Source organism: Aquila chrysaetos, chromosome 18 (genome assembly GCF_900496995.4).
Source record: "Aquila chrysaetos chrysaetos chromosome 18, bAquChr1.4, whole genome shotgun sequence".
Classification (NCBI taxonomy): domain Eukaryota; kingdom Metazoa; phylum Chordata; class Aves; order Accipitriformes; family Accipitridae; genus Aquila; species Aquila chrysaetos.
In genome coordinates this window covers 27,041,999-27,062,492 of record NC_044021.1, presented here as the reverse complement: position 1 = coordinate 27,062,492, position 20,494 = coordinate 27,041,999, and the positions used below count along the sequence as shown (strand labels likewise).

General features: G+C 41.6%; 1 protein-coding gene across 12 annotated transcripts in view; it reads right to left on the bottom strand.

The window, feature by feature from the left end:
* TNS3 (tensin 3) overlaps positions 1-20,494 on the bottom strand; it is a 298,348-nt gene that overhangs the window by 52,808 nt on the left and 225,046 nt on the right. For all 12 annotated transcript variants that reach the window (XM_041118287.1, XM_030041615.2, XM_030041616.2 and 9 more), the window contains 3 exons: positions 956-1,134; positions 487-604; positions 312-395 (listed from right to left, as the gene is read on the bottom strand). In XM_041118287.1, coding sequence (XP_040974221.1) covers positions 312-395; positions 487-604; positions 956-1,134 — 381 coding nt within the window. The remainder of the gene's footprint in view (positions 1-311; positions 396-486; positions 605-955; positions 1,135-20,494) is intronic.

Sequence of the window (20,494 nt, the reverse complement as noted above, 5' to 3'; positions counted from 1 at the left end):
CACTGAATTGCATTTCCTTTTATTGCCATGACGCAAATGCCTAATTACTCTGCACTGATTTTGGACACTGAACATGAACATGGGACTCCCTGTTGGCAATTAACGGCATTAAATCTTTCTTGGATAATTCTTCATTGTTTACGTCTTTTTGATATGATTAAAATAGTACTGCTAAATTCTATTTCTCCGACTTGCACATGTCTAAATGTACCAGATATTAAGTCCTATTTATAAAGGAATAACCACTGCTGTGTTAGTTGCCTTCAAGCACAGTTCAGTTTCAAATTATTTAGGAAGTAGGGGTATCTTACCAGGACTGGTTCTGTACAGCTCAGATGGGCTGCTGACCTTTTGGCTGGAGGGAATCCGCTGATGGTATAGTGGAGGTGTTTTTACTAGGAGAGAAGGAAAAGTACAATTCCTCTTCAGTAATAGCTAAAATGTTAATAGTGCTATTAAAATACATAGAGACAGACATTTCCTTACCATATGTCGTCTCTGGTGACAGGGGAAAAGCTGGTGTGGATGGGACAGCTTCATTTCCATTTTTTGTGGGAGAGAAGATTCCCCCATCTATTTCATCTTGGTAACGTGCAACAGCCATCTAAGAAGGAAACAAAACCCCAAAATTACAGTGTGAAAATTCCCACTTAACCCTACAACACAGTGAGGCATTTTTCATGAGATTACAGGTGGTTTCATATAATCTGATCCACTGTTCCAAGAGAGAGATCTTGGAACACTGAAAACATGCAAACACACAGAGAGGACAAGAGCAGGACATCCTTAAACATTGAATTGCATTTTGGAGATAACTAGTCATTTATTTTTCTTAGTGCCATGATGCAACTGCTCAATTGCTTCACATTGATTTTGGACACTGAACATGAATATGGGACTCCCTATTGGCCATCTGCTTCAACAAGTATTTCTTGAAAAATTCTTCATTGTTTACCTCCTTGCTGTCCCCTACAGGAATCAGTGATCCTGGATTTACAGCCTGGTCCGTAGCAGGAGACTTCATCCATCCACACCTGTTATACGATGGCTGCCCAGGCACATCATTGTCATACTGCCCAACACTTAACTTTCTGATCCTTCCCCCTGTTGCATCATCATCTTGTGTACCTGTTGCTGAGAACAAAAAGGCAAACTGATTAATAAACTGGTTTGGTTTGGGTTTTTTGTCAGTTAGAGCTGTTAAAACAAACTTCACTCCTGTGCCTTCAGTGATTCTCTTCAAGAATGCTCATGAAATAACTGGTTTCATAACTCCTTTACAAAACGACACAGGTGGCGGGGGGAAATCAGTTGTAGTTAGCCTTGCTGACACAAGTTGGAACATATTTGCAGTACACCTGGTTCCTGAGGAGCGAAGCAGCATGTTTCTGCTGATGCTCCTTTTTGGAAGAGGCTATCCCCAGAGCCACGGGGAGAGCCTGCCGGCAAGGGCTGCTACGGGCAGCCCCCCGGGAAACCTCTCCTTCCACCCCTAACGCACAGCAGATCTCGGCAGCAAAACCATTGCTGCTTTCCAGGACTGCATTTTCCCTGAAAAAACAGCTTCTTTTTAGCTAACACACACCCTGGCCCTTATAAACCCAGACCACTGTGCACCCTTCTGTGACGCACATGGCAATCACACTTAATCACAAAAATTAGGTATTAGATACACACAGGAGCTGTAACCTTTTGGAGTCTGAGGAACAGGGCACAAGAGTAAGCTGAGCCAGCAGAACAATCCAGGATATTCAAGGGCATAAAGCAGTATTTGTTTCCAAAGTCACTATTAAGAGAGTGACATTAGATACAGCTTTGTGATTAGCAGGACTTTATACTTAGTCATCCACTCCCACCAACAGGCACTTCCAGAACATTCCTGCAGCAACTGCTTTTTCCACCCTTCTTCGTAAGAATAAGTCAACAATAAGGATCCCGCAGTAGTCCTTCCTGTGTAGTCACAGGACAGTACAAAAATAACCGTATGAATAGCAACTTTTCAAATACTCCACTGAGAGTTTTTATTGACTGTATATGCAAAAAGATGTTTGAGAATTAGCTACTTCTCTTTTAAGAGTTGAGGATTTCTGAAAGAACTTATTTTCATTGCTTGGTATCATTTAAACTCTTACAATAATTTCCAACCGTAGTACGTGTTGATTAAGCACATCTCCTACACACCCTGATCATGGAGCCGTAACAGCAGGAGTCCAAAGCCTGCCCTTCATCTAAAACCAGCAGGAGGGCTGAACCAGCCACTTCGGTAGAGAAAGACAATCGCATACACCTTCACATGCATCCACCTCCGAATCTGAAGTAGCTGACAGAAGCCAAGGTGTAAAATCTGGCATGCAGCATAAGTGCATGTATTACAGACATTTCACCTTGCTTGTATAGCACAATTATAGAGCATCAGTGCATGAATAGGTTTCTGTATAGGAGAACAGGTTTTATTCAAGATTAAAATATAGACAGGGATTTCAGACTAAAATCCATGGTACTTAAAGTGATTCTGCATTGACATATGTATGTATCAACCTGAACAACTTGCTGGCAAGTAGTGGCTTATCCTAAAAATATTAATAAATCTCTTGTAAAACTACAGAATTAGACACTTTCAAAAATCCAGCTCTGCTACCATCAAAGCCAGTGCAACAGTAACTACTACTAAGGCCAATAAATGAAACAAAACCTGGCAGTCACTTCTGAAAATTCCATCAATAGGGTTAAATTTCAGGGTCCAAATTTAGCCCGTTATTTATTTTACTGAGTCAATATAAATATACCTAGCACATCTTGGAAAAGACACAGCTGTGATTGTGTTTTTATGGTGCAACTTTGAAAACAAAAATATTTTTTAAGCGCCCATATTTTAAACACTTATTTAACCCTTTTTCCCCTGACTAGGAACTTTATGCGTGGTTTTTCAGGTGGAAAGCGTATCTTCTAAAGACACTGTGAGCAAACTACATGCATCAAACAAGATCTTCCAAACCAGAAAAGAAAAGGACACGAAACCACAAATATCTTCCAAACCTCTTAAGTGATGCTAAGAAGTCATGAAGATTCCTACTGAAACTGAAGACACTTTGGAATGTAGACAGAATTCATACTACTCCAGAATTTACCAATTTTTTGCATTTGACTTCTTTTTTTTTTTATTTGTAATTTCTCTAAAGAAAAATGAGTGGGAATCACTGTGCAGCATCTCAGCCTTCAAAGAGACCATCTGAGACCAGGCGCTCCCAGTCCCACCGTTCCTCCGCCGGAGGCAATGGGAGCCAGGAACAGCACATCCAAGTTTCCCTCCATTTGTAACCAAGTTGTTAAGGTACAGGCAGTTTCTTTCTGAATGTGCCTCTCCTACTTAACACAGCCACGTAGACTACTTGGAGAGAGAATGTCTACCTTTTGGATGAGTCAAAACAGACCCTAAAATTTAGCGTGATTTTATGTGTCATGCTAATGAGAGAGCTTCATCATCAATGATATTCACACACTCACGTCATTAGTATTCATACACTTGTGAAGCCTGTAATTTCTACAAAGTTAATATAGTCCTCAGAAAGCTGAAAACACGTATCTCGGGGAAACTGGACTTTTCCCTTAAATAGACTGGAAGTCCTTTACGTATCAAATTCCCAGCAGATGTTGGACGACAGAGAGAAGTTGAGCTGATATATTGCAAAAAAGCTTAAAGCAAATAACTTGAATCTAAGAGATGAAAATTAAGTGAAGAAGTCAGCAAAAAATGACTTTTCTTTAGTTTATTAGTTGCGCGAATGTACTTCAGAGCTGCCTCACTTAATGTAACAGATGTTTAGAGTTATTAATTTAAAAGGCATCTTTTACAGTGTAAAGTGTCAGGAGCCAAGACTTCCTAGAAGTCACATCATTCATTTTTGTTCTTGTAGTTTAGCTTAAAGTTTTGGCAGAGCTTCATAAATTCCCAGGAGCACATATTTATTTCTTTGAAAGTATTTTGTATACTCTCATTGCTCTTTTCCCTTGTGAACTACAAAAATAATTTTATTTCCCTGAAGAACAAATAATAACATTCCAACAGATTGGCATCAAAACAGCATCAGGCATTTATCTTGTCAGATGGTTATCACCATGCCAATGCTACAGCTAACAGAAGCATGGCCAGTGGTTAAAGGTTAATCTTTGTTTGGTTTCTTTAGCTGCTTCGCTTTCCTGGAGTACTGTTGAGAAGTATTTACAACTATTAGAAAGAAAACAACACTAAGCTAAAAATCTCATCTGCGGTGGCATGTTAACAACAGTGCTCTATCTCATATATTAGCAGTTGTCCCCGCTAAACTCCAAAAACTATTATGTTAACTCTTCATGTATTATACATGTTTGTATTGACCGAGCGCATGAGGCACACCATTAACAAGGTCCACATTTACTTTCAGTTACCACAACAACTAGTAAGACGATGCTTACATGTTTCCACTTGAGTCACAGGGCTTGTGGGCTAGCCTCAAAACCAGCTGTATGTGAGTGGGGCAAGCACAGCGTACATGGTAGGACTCTCTGGGAAGAAGTTTTTGCGTGGAGGTGGAAAAACAAGCTGGACCAATAGCCCTTCTGCCCATCGTGGAAGTCTTTATCATTTGTGTACTAGAACTATCAGTCTTTTCCAAAACAGAGCAAAGTCCATCAAAGAGCTTCCCTTAACTTCTACCTAGTCTACCACAGCCAACTGTGTAAATTACAGTCAAACTGGAAACCCCTTACAACAGGGAATTATAAAACACAGTTCATAAGAAAGTTTCAGCATCTTGTTGTTTACCTCTTGTTGTTATAAGGGGCTCTAAATCACATTATGACTTGGTGCATAAAGAGGTGCAGTCACCTTTAAAGATTTGAATATTACTTCAGGCCACTCAAGTGCCTTTCTAGTCCTCTGCATTGTTTTCCTTGATAGAGGTTTTTTTGCTTTTTAAACAAAAGCATCTATTATAGAAAAGACTTACATAAACCCTATAAACTTATTCAGACTAGTTGGGGGCGAGGAGAGGGAAGATTATGATACATTGAATCACAACAGAATAAAAATGCTGTAGAGTCTCCACAGTCACGTTATCCTGGTTAGCACTACAAATTGTAAAAGCCATATTTAGCAGTTATTTATCCCTCGAATAACTTGCAGGATCCATAATGTCCTTCAAATTATCAGAATAATAATGATTTGCTCTCCTTTAGTATTAAAGAAATCAGAATAGAATACAATAGAATAATTTCAGTTTGAACGGACCTACAACGACCATCTAGTCCCACTGCCTGACCACTTCAGGGCTGACCAAAAGCTAAAGCATGTCATTAAGGGCATTGTCCAAATGCCTCTTAAACACTGACAGCCTTGGGGCATCGGCCACCTCTCTAGGAAGCCTGTTCCAGGGTTTGGGCACCCTCTCAGTAAAGAAATGTTTCCTCATGTCAAGTCTGAACCTCCCCTGAGGGACGCAGCTTTGAGCCATTCCCACACGTCCTGGCACTGGGGACCAGGGAGAAGAGCTCAGCACCTCCCTCTCCCTCCGTCCTCAGGACGCTGTAGGGAGCAATGAGGTCGCCCCTCAGCCTCCTTCTCTCCAAACTAGACAAACCCAGTGTCCTCAGCCGCTCCTCACAGGACATGCCTTCCAGCCCCTTCCCCAGCTCTCGTGCCCTCTCGTGTGACACATTCAAGGACCTTCACGTCCTTCCTAAAATGTGGGGCCCAGAACCGCACACTACTCAAGGAGAGGCCGCACCAACGCTGAGTACAGCAGGATAATCCCCTCTTTTGACCGGTGGGTTACGCTGTGTTTGATGCCCCCCAGGATGGGGTTTGCCCTCTTGGCTGCCAGGTCACACTGCTGACTCCTGTTGAGCTGCTGTCGACCAGCACCCCCAGATCCCTTTCTGCAGGGCAGCTCTCTAGTCCCTCCTCTCCCAATCTAGACTTGTGTCCAGTGTTAGCTCATCCTAGGTGCAGAATCCAGCATTTGTTCTTGTTAAATTTCATGCCATTGATGATTGCCTGATGCTTCAGTCTATTCAGATCCCTCTGCAAGGCCTCTTGTCCCTCAAGACAGTCAACAGCACCTCCCAGTTTGCTACCATCAGCAAACTGGCTAACGGTGCATTCAACTGCTGCCTCCAGATCGTTGATAAATATATTGAACAGAACTGGCCCTAGAATTGAATCCAGAGGAACACCGCTGGTGACCGGTCGCCAGCCAGGTGTAGCCCCCCCATTCACTACAACCCTTTGAGCTTTGCCCTTCAGCCAGTTCTTCACCCAGCGCACTGTGAACCCACTCATCTCACAGCTGGACAACTTGTCCAGAAGGATGCTGGGAGGGACAGTATCCAAAGCCTTACTAAAACCCAGAAGAACTACATCCACTGCCTTCCCTTCATCCACCAGGCAGCTGACCTCATCACGGAAAGGTACCAAATTAGTTAGACAGGACTTTGCCTTTGTGAACCCATGTTGACTGTGCGTTATGCTTTAAATGCTTTTCAATAGTATCCAGTATAATCTTCTGTTCAATTTTTCCAGGAACTGAGGTTAGACTAGGAGGTCTGTAGTTCCCTGGGTCTTCCCTCACACCCTCCTTGTGAACTGGAGCAACACTGGCTGCCTTCCAGTCCGCAGGGACCTCCCCAGACTCCCAAGACCTTTGGTAGATGATTGAGAGGGGTCCTGCCGTAACATCCGCTAGGTCCTTCAGCGCTCTGGGATGAATCCCATCAGGCCCCACGGACTTGTGAACATTCAGCTGACACAGCTGGTCCCTTACAACTTCGGTGTCCACAAATGGAAAGTCACCGTTCCCACACTCGTGGTCCTCCGACTCAGGGGACCGGGCAGTCCAGGGTCTGTCAGTATTATTAAACACTGAGGAAAAAAAAGCATTGAATGCCTCCGCTTTTTCTTCATCCCTATTTGTCAGGTGACCATCTTGAAGTATGAGTCCAATGAGGGACTAGGACTATTATACGGATTTCTGTAAATGAGATTAAGGACTTAATTTACAAGGACTCAGTTTACATTTACAAAACTCTATGGTTTTCTGGTTAAGAAATGCATCTAAGTGGTATTTCAAAATAATCTATACATTTCAGAATACAAATACCATTACGCTAATTTGAAATTCCAAAAGGTAAAATTAACTTTGTGTTTATCCTTACAACCTAAAAGGCATGGGGGCTAAGGAGGATGTAAAGGGGAAGAGGAGGTTCCAGGAACCTTGTGGTAAGTGATAAAAATCTTTTTTACGGCTGTCTCTGTGGAATGAACAAACAGTTCACATTAAGGAAGTAAAAAAAAGAAAAAAAAAAAAAGTAGGAAACTCCCTTATACTCCTATCCCATCACAAACAAAACAATCACAAACCAACTTTTTACAGTTTAGATAACTCTCCTTGATTTGTAGTGGGCATGCAACTAAGTCAAATGTCTTTAGATTTATAGTCTCAAGAAAGCAAAGATGTGTTGGCTCCCCATTTTTCCCAAATTTCTATGTTTTAACTTCTTTAGCACCACTTACCCTATGCATTGCACAACTAGAAGTTGCTCTTCACAACAGAAATACCATTGATAATATAGTCAAAATAATAACAATACTCTAAAGATAATATTAGACAAAAATATTTTAAAAATATTAGTTGTTCCAACAGTACCTGATTTTATGTTTCATCTAATCCATCTAAACACAGTTCACCAGTACATTAATCTCACAGGTTCATAATTTCAGGTCATCCCACCTTCAGAGGGCTAAAATGTAGTCGTAATTTCAGAAAGTCAATCTTCTAACAGGATTGAGGACACTGAGCTTCACAACACGAAATAATACTGATATGAAAAAACACGACCTGAACCGTACACTTCAGAAGCTAACTCCTTTGTTTTAAAGCGGTTATCTTAGATTCAGCTACTGAAAGATAATGATCCAAACAGTGTCCCTTTCAACAAAAATTTATACATGACTTTGCAGCTACTTTGAAAGGTCAGTGGAATGCCCATTACTGCTACCAGTCTGAAAACAAAAAGCCTTACTGTTTTGTAGTATTAGCTGCACCAAAGCCAACTGAAGCGAATGATAACTTCAAGAAGTTTTAGGTCAACCCTAAAAAACAGGGTTATTTTTTCTAAGAAAATCTAAAGTCTCTGAACTGGTTTAAGAATAAATAATCACATTGTATTACATTTCTCCAAATTGCGTAACATCATTTTTTTCTGTTGACTTTCTTTGTCAGCTGTCAACTGGAAAAATTAATCAGCACTAGAAATAACATTCATCGACCCTTCACATAAATTGGTTTTGGATTGAAATTCACTGATGTATTGTCTACTACAAGGAAAGATGAAACAGGTCACAGTCATGTAAATGGTGATTAACAGGAACTCCTGTGAAACCAGTGATCTATGCCTATTTTCCAATCCAGAAGTGAAACAAGAAACTTATCCAAAGTCTGAGTTTTCAGAAGCCACAGTGTGATCTCCACATTCCATACAGTGTCCTTCTCCATCAAGTCTCTTCACAGTGTCAAAGCCCACTCAGCGGGTATTGGAGCATCAGGAGCTATCCCTGTACAACACACTCAGAACTTCCACTTCCATCTGCTGTGGATACCACCACCAGGACCTACGTTCTCCTGGCCTCTCTGCAGAACACATATCCTCATTCATTACACATACTGAGGTGCACAGTGATTAAAAAAGCTTGTCAAAATATGAAATAGAAACAAAATAATGGTGGAGTATGAAAAGTGATGTGAAGAGACCTGGCCTTGAGTGTCCTACTTGATTAAAAGTTCCTACTAAGCCATAGCAAGACTTCAGTATGGGCTCTGCCTTTTTTAGTTACACTAGCCTAAGACGACCATGCTACAAAAAAAACCAACCACCCCAAAAACCCAAAACCAAAACACTCAAAATATTCAAAAGTCCCATGAAGATTTAAAGTTTGCACATTCTGTTCCATAATCCAGTTTACTCAATTGTAACATGTCTCTGTAAAAACTGCCATCAGCTTGGTCTCCAAATAACATTTAGCTGTGGCTACATATATTGACACAGCATACACAAAACAGTCACAGATTGCCGCTGTAAAATCAAAACATGGACTAGTTTTCAGATGCTGGCCTCAAAATGTCCGTAGTGGCTATACAGCTAGAGTGATCCCACATTTTATAATTGTTGGCTTCAGTTTAAAAGAGTTTACAAAAAAACCACGTCACTTATGAATGACTAAACATATCCTTGTAGAGCCAGAGAAGTTGTAAGGCCTCCCACAATGCATCAAACCAAATCATCTTGCAGTACGGTTGAAGAAATTCCTACTTGTAACTATCAAGAGAATCCAGAATTTATAAACCATCTACCATTACTGTATAGATTTGTACAGCAGGCAGTGAGGTGGACTGAAAACTGGCTGAATGGTTTGGCCCAGGGGTGCTGATCAGAGGGGCCAAGTCTAGTTGGAGGCCAGTAACTATGTCAGAGGAGCGTGCTGGCATCCAGTATGACCTCAACAGGCTGGAGAAATGGGCACACAGGAACCTCGTGAAGTTCCAACAAGGAGAAGTGCGAAGTCCCACACCTGGTGAGGAACAACCCCACACACCAGTATATGCTGGGGGCCACCCAGCTGGAAACCAGCTTGGCAGAAAAGGACCTGGGGGTCCTGCTGGACACCAAGTTGGACACGAGCCAGCGATGTGCCCTTGCAGCAGGGGAGGCAACCAGTATCCTGGGCTGCGGTAGACCAAGTACTGCCAGCAGGTTGAAGGAGGTGACCCTTCCCCTCTACCCGGCACTGGTGAGGCCGACCGTGGGAGTAATGTGTCCAGTTCTGGGCTCCCCAGTACGAGAGAGACATGGACATACTGGAGAGAGTCCAGTGAAGGGCCACAAAGATGATTAAGGGACTGGAGCATGTCTCCATTGAGGAAAGGCTGAGAGAGCTGGGACTGGTCATCCTGGAGAAGAGAAGGCTCAAGGGGTGTCCTGGTTGCAGCTGGGATAGAGTTAATTGTCTTCCTAGTAGCTGGTACAGTGCTATGTCTTGGGTTCTGCGTGAGAAGAATGTTGATAACACACTGATGTTTTCAGTTGTTGCTAAGTAATGTTTACTCTAAAGTCAAGGATTTTTCAGCTTCTCATGCCCAGCCAGCGAGAAACCTGGAGGGGCACAAGAAGCTGGCACAGGACACAGCCAGGGTAGCTAACCCGAACTGGCCAACGGGGTATTCCGTACCATGTGACATCATGCCCAGTATATAAACTGGGGGGAGTGGGGGCGGGGGATCGCCACTCCGGGACCAATTGGGCGTCGATCGGCTGGTGGTGAGCAATTGCACTGTGCATCGTTTGTATATTCCAATCCTTTTATCATTAATATTATCATTTTATTAGTGTTATCATTATTAGTTTCTTCTTTTCTTTTCTATTAAACTGTACTTATCTCAACCCATGTTTTACTTCTTTTCCTGATTTTCTCCCCCATCCCACTGGGTGGGGGGGAAGTGAGCGAGCAGCTGTGTGGTGCTCAGTTGCTGGCTGGGGTTAAACCACGACAAGGGGGAATCTCATCCATGTCTATAAACACCTGCAGGGAGGGTGCAGAGAGGACGGAGCCAGGCTCTTTTCAGTGGTGCCCAGTGACAGGACCAGAGGCCATGGGCACCAGCTGAAACACAGGAGGCTCCCTCTGAACATCAGGAAACACTTTTTTTACTGTGAGGGTGACTGAGCACTGGGACAGGTTGTGGAGTTTCCATCCTTGGAGATCTTCAAAAGCCATCTGGACATGGTCCTGGGCCACTGGCTCTAGGTGGCCCTGGTTGAGTGGATGGAGGGGAAGTGTAGACCAGATGACCTCCAGAGGTCCCCTCCAACCTCGACCATTCCGTGACATAAAATAATCCCAATCTTTCAAAATGCCCAACACAGACTTTCCTTGGTGTTTGCAAATGCTTCCAGATATGGTTTGAGTAAGTGTAATTTCAGATAGCAACAGTCTCCTCAGTGCTTTTCTCATCTTGCTTAACAAGTTGGTTCTGCTCATACACAGGTGACACAAGGGTGCATAACACGCTGGGCAAGGGGACAAAAATGCTTTAAATCAGACCATCCTCTGATTTAATAGGTACAGTTTGGAATTTCAGATTGTATTTTCTAACATGTCTTTTAACCCTACAATAGATTTCTGTCTCCATATGTCTTGTCTTGCAATAATCAGCTGCTACAAAAAGCTAAGTATTTTAAAATTTAAATTAAGATTAAATTCAATTACGATTACATGTACTTCCTTGTATCTGCAGACACACTGCTTTTTCTTAATTTATGGCACTGGGATGGAGTAATCCCATGAAACCGTACAGGCTTGGTAGAATAGAAAGCAGCTATGAATAGAACTGAATAGAAAAGCAGCTATGCAGAAGACCTGTCGATCTTCGTTGTTGCCCTTGTGGCAAAAGTCCAACTGCATGCTGAACTGTAATAGCAAGACAGTAGCCACCAGGTCAAAAAAAGTGATTACTCCCCTCTAATCAGTATTTGTGAAGCCACATCTGGAGCACTGTGTCCAGTTTTGGATCCCAAGGTACAAAAAATTGGACCAAATACAGGAAAGGGTTATCAAAACAGTCAGGGACTGGAGTATACAACATGAGAGGAGGCTGGAGAAATTGGCTTGCTCACTCTCAGTAAGACGAGGTAAAATGCGCTGTCACTGCTGTCTTCAGCTGCCTACAAAAGGGATTATAGAGATGCAGCCAGACTCTTCTCAGAGTTGCAAAGTAGTTAGGACAACAGACAAGTTGCAGCAAGGAAAATTCTGACCAGATACAAGGAAAAAGAGCTGCACAGGGAGAGGGGTCAATCCCTGGAGCAGGCATCTCGAAACACTGTGAAATCTGCAACCCTGGAGGTTTTAGAAACTTGACTGGACACAACCATGGGCAACTTGATCTAACTCAACCTGCTCTGAGCAGGACGTTGGACCCAATGACCTCCTGAGGTTCCTTTCAACCTGAATCACACTCTGGTTCTGTAATGCACAAATTGGAATAGAGTATTTCGGTTGGAAAGGACCTACAACGACCATCTAGTCCCACTGCCTGACCACTTCAGGGCTGATCAAAAGCTAAAGCATGTCATTAAGGGCATTGTCCAAATGCCTCTTAAACACTGACAGCCTCGGGGCATCAACCACCTCTCTAGGAAGCCTCTACCAGGGTTTGGGCACCCTCTCAGTAAAGAAATGCTTCGTAATGTCCAGTCTAAACCTCCCCTGGTGCAGCTTTGAACCATTCCCACACGTCCTGTCACTGGGGACCAGGGAGAAGAGCTCAGCACCTCCTTCTCCCCTTCCTCCGTCCTCAGGACGCTGTAGGGAGCCATGAGGTCGCCCCTCAGCCTCCTTCTCTCCAAACTAGACAAACCCAGTGTCCTCAGCCGCTCCTCACAGGACATGCCTTCCAGCCCCTTCCCCAGCTTTCATGCCCTCCTCCGGACGCATTCAAGGACCTTCACGTCCTTCCTAAAATGTGGGGCCCAGAACTGCACACAATACTCAAGCAGAGGCCACACCAACGCTAAATACAGCAGGATAATGACCTTATAAAGCAGTTTGATTTGACAATACTGCCTTTAATCAACTGCACAGCAGTTTAGACAATGCCAGATGATACCAAATGACAAAGAATTAACTTCAAACCAGAGCCATTAATTGTAAATTTTTCACATTTAAATGTAAGACTGAACATGTTTTCATTTAAAGTATCTTTTGGAAATTAGCAAAGATCTACATCAGCTTCAATGCTTAATGAAAATGTGTTAGATTGTTAGATTTTAATTGTGATTTTATAACTAAATGGGTGATCAAATCTTGTGTATAGATGACGTTTTGATTTTCTAAATCAAAAGGTGCTATCAAGCTTTGAACCTAATACTATTAACTGAAATTTCACATTGGCCTTAGCATGTTTGAAAAATTGTAATGTATTGAAAATCTGGAAAGCAAGAATTGCTGCCATCAAAAGGGAAGAAATGGATTATTCAGTTTTTACAATATACTAATCTTAAAAGTTCTGTGCTGAAATTATCCGACAGGTTGCAAACATGGTGAATTGTTGTGGCATTGAAATATAAATGTCAGAACATGTAAAGTTAATTTTAACCACTTCAATCATCAACACTTGAGTAACAGTTAAGATCATCATCTCTGGATAGACCTTAAGCAATGTTAACTATTATTTCACAGATAGCTTCTCACTTAGTTAACTTCATTTATTCCTCAGCAGGATTTTTGGAATATTGAATTCATTTGAACACTACCTCTTTCGCAAGAGACAAAAGGTAATATCTATACATTTAAGAAAATCTGACTAGGATGTACATAAGCCGTATGTACATGGTTTAAGGAAACCACATGTGGTTTGAAGAAACAAAAGGAAAACTTACTAGGATGTATTTTTAATCAATCAACCAATGAATACAGCTTAACAGATACTGGAATTTAAAAAATAATACCCACAGCAGATAACAGACTCTGCAGACAGAGAACTTGGAAATCATTGCTGTGTACACGCATGTCACACGCAGAGGAGCATAGAGAGGAACAGACAAAGCAGATGCACTTCAAGTGAGCTTCTCACCATAGCTTCAACCTGTGTGAAAAGTTAGCATGACACAGAAGAGGCTCTACTAGTTCAACCCACAGATCCGTAAAACTCGGGGTTCTCTTGAGAAAGGTACACTGAAAACTCCCACAAGGCTGTTTTTCCAGTGCCCCTTTCACAGACCTCCGCATGGTCGTGAAGGCTGAAATAAGACTCTGCTAGCATTGCAGAAATTCCAGATGCCGCTGCCTATACAGCAGTTTAAAAAGACGTGCATAACTACCCATTACTGTGAAACATGGGGATTCAATCCAACAGGAGGCTTAACAATTCATCAAGGAAAAAAAAAGTCCATAAGTTAACTTCTAACAGAGGAGCCTGCAGGGACTGCCCCACATACTAAAAAATGTTACCACAACACTATCCAAATCAAAAGTGATTTCCTTCTCTGGCACTGTTGATCTACAAAATTTAAGATTTTTGCAGAAGGCATTTAATGATCAAGGTTTCAAGACAGCTTTATGCTTAAACCAAAGCAAATCTATTCTCAGAATTTAGAATCAGCTTTACAATCACTGTTACAAATTTAAAGGAAAAAGAACATCTTCAAAGATAGCAAGACAAAACTCAAGCTAAACATTGTCATAGTGGAAAAAGGACAACCAAACGTATACCCAGCTGAAACAAAATGATGGATTTCTGATGTAAGTGCTAACAGAGTACCTTGTTGTGCTCAAATTTTCAGATTCACAGCTCTATAGGAACACTGTTTCAAAGGGATTAATCAGAACAAAAGCCAACTGAGCTGTGTCTGCGATACCTTCGGTGCCTTAATCTTTCTAAAATGTAGTAGGAATGCTATTGCAGCCAGAAAAATCGCTTTGTTCTTGAAAAAATACCCCATGTTTAGCAATGATTCACAAGCAAACTATTCTTTTTTCCCCTGTCTAGAATGGGTAGTAGACTACAAGTCCAAACTCCTTATAAACCACCAGTCTAACAAGCAAATGAAAAGGTCTAAACTCTACCCCAAATCCAAGCAGGCCATTAAACCTGTCCATGTAGAACACAGCTGCTTCGCAGGTCTGGCCACTTTAGTTTTTAGCTTAGTTTCTTAGCCCTTTTACACTGTGCCAAGCATGGGTAGCAAACCCATGCTGTTGCAAAATCCAAACTGGTGTCTCCAAACCCATACAGAGATGTCATTATGATGCTACACTGAGGCCCACATCCTGACAGTTACAGGATTGATAAAAATTTGTGGAGTAAGCACATGACGAATTAAATTAAAAATCACTGTGCTGCTAAATGTAACTAAAATTCCATTTTTAACTTTAGCTTAAAAATTAACTAAATTTACTTTAGTTTAAAATATTGAATTTAGTTAAAACTCCAGTTTTAACTTAAAAACTCAGTTTTAAACTTTATTTTAGCTAAAAACTCCATTTAAATTTACTGTTAAGCCCTGTAAAATTAACTCCAAGTCAGGAACCAAAATTTTCCCGTGCAATGGAAACTACAACAGGTTTTGTAGTCTATTGTTAGCAGATGCAAATACAGCACATGAGGATTTGGACAAGCTTTGTTCTCCTGTCACTTTACAACTTATTTCAGATGGACTAGGTTTGCTCTCCCACAGAATATCACAGAGTGAATGGGAACATCTGGAACAGTTCAATGCTTTTAAAAATTATTATTTAATAAAGTATGCGAAAAGGATTTCTTCTCCTCTCCTTTGTCTGCAGATACACTGTAGCATGATTTATGATACTGTAATTTGGACCATCTTCAAAGATTTATTTTTGATAGAGGAAAGATCTCTGAAGATGTTCCAGACACTTGTAATCAGATGGTTAGCCACCTCATTTTTATTCATTTTGCATGTTGGGATTTTTTTGAGGGAGGGAGGGAAAATGGCTTTGTTTAATGCTCAGTTCATTACTGAGCTGATAAACTATATAAACTCCACACAAAATGTAAGGCTGGGCAAACCTTGTATCTGTGTTGTCCCCACCACATTAGGTGACCTAAGGATGTTTTAAAACAGCATTTCCAAAGACAGTAACTCATGCATGGAGAAGAATTAGAATTACCTGATAGCAACAATATGATTTCAACCTTTTGGAAAATACAGTCCCTCTCTTCCTCACGCTGGCCGATTTAGCTAGACATGCATCTCTGTCACAGCAATGGAAACAGGCTGCCCCCAAACGTTGAATGCATGTGTTCGTGTGCTTTGCCTTAGTTTGATCCTGTCATTCTTCAACTGCATCTAACATTTTTCTAAAGATGCAAATTGTAACATTTTAAGAGTGAAAAGGTGAGCGGCGGGGATGAGACATGGGTGACAGTCCATTGTGGTAGGTTTCACTGAAAATGCGTAAAAACCTTTCTGTTCTCTACATTTATTAACAGATTCTTGCTTTCAGAGTTTTCTAGGTAGAAGCAGAACATTGTTTTAGCTTTCCTACTCTACCCAATAAGCATAAGCTTTGTGATAAAAGCTGGCTGGTTCAAAGACGTAAGTCTTACAAATGATCTTTAACAGTAGACTGAGGTCATGTGTTATTAGGCGTGAAAGAATATACATAGAGTGAAGTAAAGGGGGAACATAAGGCTGCAGAGAAAAGCTTACATACGCATCAACATTTCCTCAGGCTACACACTTTCCTGTTATTTAAAATGAAGAACTACTGTAGCCCTGTGTTACTCGTAAATGGCAGCCTCATCTGCTACCAGAAACTCATCTACGTGTAATTCAGCTCCTGTAAAAGCGAAAAAAAAAAAGGAAAAATCTTAATACACAGTGCACTGATCCACCTCTGGTAAGCGACGCACATAGCACTGAAGGAGAAAAGAGGTCATCAGCTGCTGTTCTACACGGTTCATAAAGACACATCCCAGGAAAAAGAAATTCAAGGATCCCTGTCTGCTTCTTCCTATTCTCAAAAACACTGAGCACTTAACCCAAGACGTCATTTTGGACAAAACCCAGAACTCTGCTACGTGGGCAGTCAGCAGTTTGTGCCATGTTAGCCTATGTTAAGGGCACATGTGTATAAAAACCTCTAGGAAGAAGCGTGAAAGGAGCGGTAGCTGTCCATCTGTGCAGAAACAGACAAGCAAAGAGAGGTAAGAACGCACCATAATGTACAGCCCAGCTCACACACACACACACGTTTCATTCTTAAGCTCATTCTTCCAGCTCTGCAGGGCACTAGGAACACGCACGTGCCTTCGTAAGGCGTACATTTTCGGCACGCTCCTTCAAGAAACCAGACAACCCCACCATCCTCTCGTAATTCAGCCCTCAAGTTAGGCACACACACAGCGCGTCACATCAATCCCGTTCATCCCCAGCACTGCTCCCGCTCACTCTGAACACCTCCTCCGTCCTTCAGCCTCGCTCAGCGCCATTCAGCCCTGATCTGCCAGCTCCCTCCATCACAGCCCAGTTCGTTCTCTCGACGCACTTGTTAGGTGAAGGACTGTGTAAGTCACAGAGCGCAGAGCTCCTCCTAAAACCTGACTGTGTAAGGCCAACCACTACTCACCAGTGAACAACTGCTGGTTTGGCTACCCTTTCTTCATGCCTATTTCCTCACCCTCACAGCAGCCAGCATTTCCTTGTGCTATCGATTACACCTCCTGTGCTGCAGCAGTTTCAACAGCTAATTAATTGCCTTGGAGAATCTCCTGCTTATCCTAATTCTGTGAGTCTACTCCAAGATAAGGGAAACCACATCCAGCAGACCACAAACTGGCAATGAACAACAACATATTATTGTTATTTTAAGGGATTATTTAGCTTATATTATAAGGTTTTCTTTTCTTTCTAGTATAGCACATGTTTACAGCCTTTCACTGCAAGTATGCGGAGTCCTTCAGCTTTACTACGTGTGTGTGCATGTGCAATGGAATGGAGTCAGACTAAATTGAAAAACTAAGCTGTGCACTGTGGAGGGAAAGCAATGGTAAAGTCTGAAGAGGAACTCTGCATGACAATACACATTAGTTTGTTCCCACACATGCAGGAATAGACTTTTGACTTTAACCAAGCACAATGAGTTGGTTTTATCTGATTTTTTTTTTTTTTAAATGGTTTAACACTTGCCATTTATCACAGTGAGTACAGAGGATATTTCTTGTTATTTATTAATCCTTGCACAGAAGCACTAATTCTCAGTAGAAGTACGAAGACAACAGACTTTGTAAGGGCTTGGGTTTGTACACAGAAACACTGGAGCATCTGACAGACCTGCATAACCCAAGGCCACTTTCTCTACCTCTCCTCACATAGATATAGCATACCTATGGTCCCCAAAGACAAGTGAACTGTCAAGCATGTCTGAAAAAGGAAGGGAGCTAATAAAGTGTGTTTCCTTGTTTCTCAAACTTTAGGCTTGCTGCTCCTTTTCCCACCCACAGTCAAAATGGACCGATTTTGCTGTTTCAGTTTATTTACCAATTTTCTCATACAGCTGAGGCTTGGAAGGTGGTAGGGGCTTCTGCAAACAGTAGGTTACTTTCCAGTATTCAGTTGTCTGCCTAGCAGAATATCGTGATGTTTGGACTACACTTTTGGATTTACTCCTTTGAAGTGTTATGCAGAGTTTGAAAGAACATATCAGAACATCTGTTTTACGCTCAGAACTATGACCATCATCTGGATTCAGATGAGACATGAAATTATACTCCTGTTGCTTCCATCTGACTATCCCAATTCACAATTTCTCCTTGCAGCTAGAATGCTCCCTTTCCATCAGATGATCTATCAATGGAAAAACATTGCAGGTCTTCCTCATTCTTAACATTCATTCAGCCAAACTGCTTTTCCCCCTTGTTGTTTTGGGCACACCATGCATAAATGATTCTGTAGACAGCTGTGGGGCAAGTCCAGATATGTAAATAAATAATTCCTACAGCATTTGGAAAATCAGTATGAGCTGGTGACCTCCTAGTCTCAAGCAGAGGTGGCAACATGCCACATATACATACTGGTTTCCCTTTCGAACCATGGGCAGTTTTAAGATCAAGCTCTTACTAGTATAAACTGAATGATACTTGCGAAAGTCAGAAATAGAACATTTTAGCACTTGACATAAAGGCAAACTTAAAAAATTATTATTATTGTGCTAAAGCTATATGAAGGAATATTTCTTTCAAAAAAATCTTTTGTTTAATTAAATGCTATTCTTATGTTACTTACTCCAGTATTACATGCTGAAGCACATGCAGAAAATTACAGGAGAATCCTTGGAGCTAATGCCCTAAAATACTTAGTTGACCTTTCTTATACCTCTGCCCCAGTATTAATCATAATTTCCTAATGGTGTTTGGTAATACAGTGGAATAACTGTGTTCCTCACAGTGAAGTTCCTACAGATCAGGTCCTATCACAAAGATATAGGTACGCAGTTTCAGAATAAACCTGTTCTATCTGGTTTAAAGGCTGCTAAGGTGGCCGCTCTGCTTGCCACCCACCTCCAGCCATGTCCCCTCACCACTCTTTTTGCACATGGTGTTTAGTGATTACCTGTCCACATTGCAAGTTTAACTCTCTGATCTGACAGGGAACTAACCCTTCAAACCATTAAATTAACAAGCTAATCCAACAAACCCCACTGCTGCAGAGCTACCAGATCCGATGCAGAGATGAATGGGGTAACACATGTCCAAGAATCACGGAGGTAGCGTAAGGCCACCTCTCTTGGGAACAGTCTGCTGCATTTCAATCGCGTGACACACAACATAAATTGCACTGTTAATCACAACGAATATACTCAAAGGGTTCAAAGGGCAGGCAAGGGACTCAACACACATCTAAAATTGCTGCTTATCACTCAAGAGCAAGGCATGTGATCATTACACAAGGGAAACTCCTCAAGACACTACTACCTACATTAACCACAAGTAGAGGTCTTTAAACTTCAGGGCACTCAAATGCACTCAGCTGCCTAAAGGTCCTGACTAAATTAAAATATCTAAATCTTTACTATTCCTACTCTGCCTCTTCCACCAGAAGATGCCATCCTCTGAAGCAGCAGTTGTTGAAAATGATGGTGCTTTAGCCTACAGCCCCAGAAATGTAAACTAGTAACACCAACCCCCCCCCCCACCCCCCCCCCAAATTAGGAGCTGGAGGAAAGGAAAAGCACCCATTCAGTTTTGCTGCCTTTGATGAAATGAACTATAACCTCTCAACAAGGACCACCACAAACAGACTTCAGCTGAGAATATCCAACAGTTTTATACTAGCACCCTGTTTCAAGACACTACTAAGGCTAGAAGATGCTAACCAACCTAAACAATGCTGACAGCATAAGGCCCTGAAAAATAGAAGGAAAATTAAGAGAAAGCACTTTAAGGATTAAACTTTTAAATGAAACTTTCCTAAACATAAACATCCTAAGTCACTATAAATATGACTATAATGAGGCCCATAAATCTCAATGACACAAGCCAAGACTAGAGGCCAACACAAGCCTCCAGTCTTGCATCTTATATCCTGGACTCCATACATTTTAGACTCTCTGCAGTGCTTAAACTCTAGATACAGTTCATTCATTTATTTTGGGCCCTAAAAATGCAAGGGTATCCCTTTACTTGCCACCTTCCTCCTTAAGTCTCTAATGTCAATGAAAGGCTTTGTGAGAACTTCAACAGAATCTGACTTCAGGACAGTAAAAATGTACTTTTAGAATACCTTTACTATTTACTTTTAGAATAAGTACTTCCTCCAAGCAAAAATTTAAGAAAAGGCTTAAAGACCCAAGAAACAGTTGATTTGTTCCTTGACTGTCCCTTAAATAATTAGCCTTTTTGCCAGAGAAGTATGCTGAAATAAAACATCATGCAGAAGTACCCAT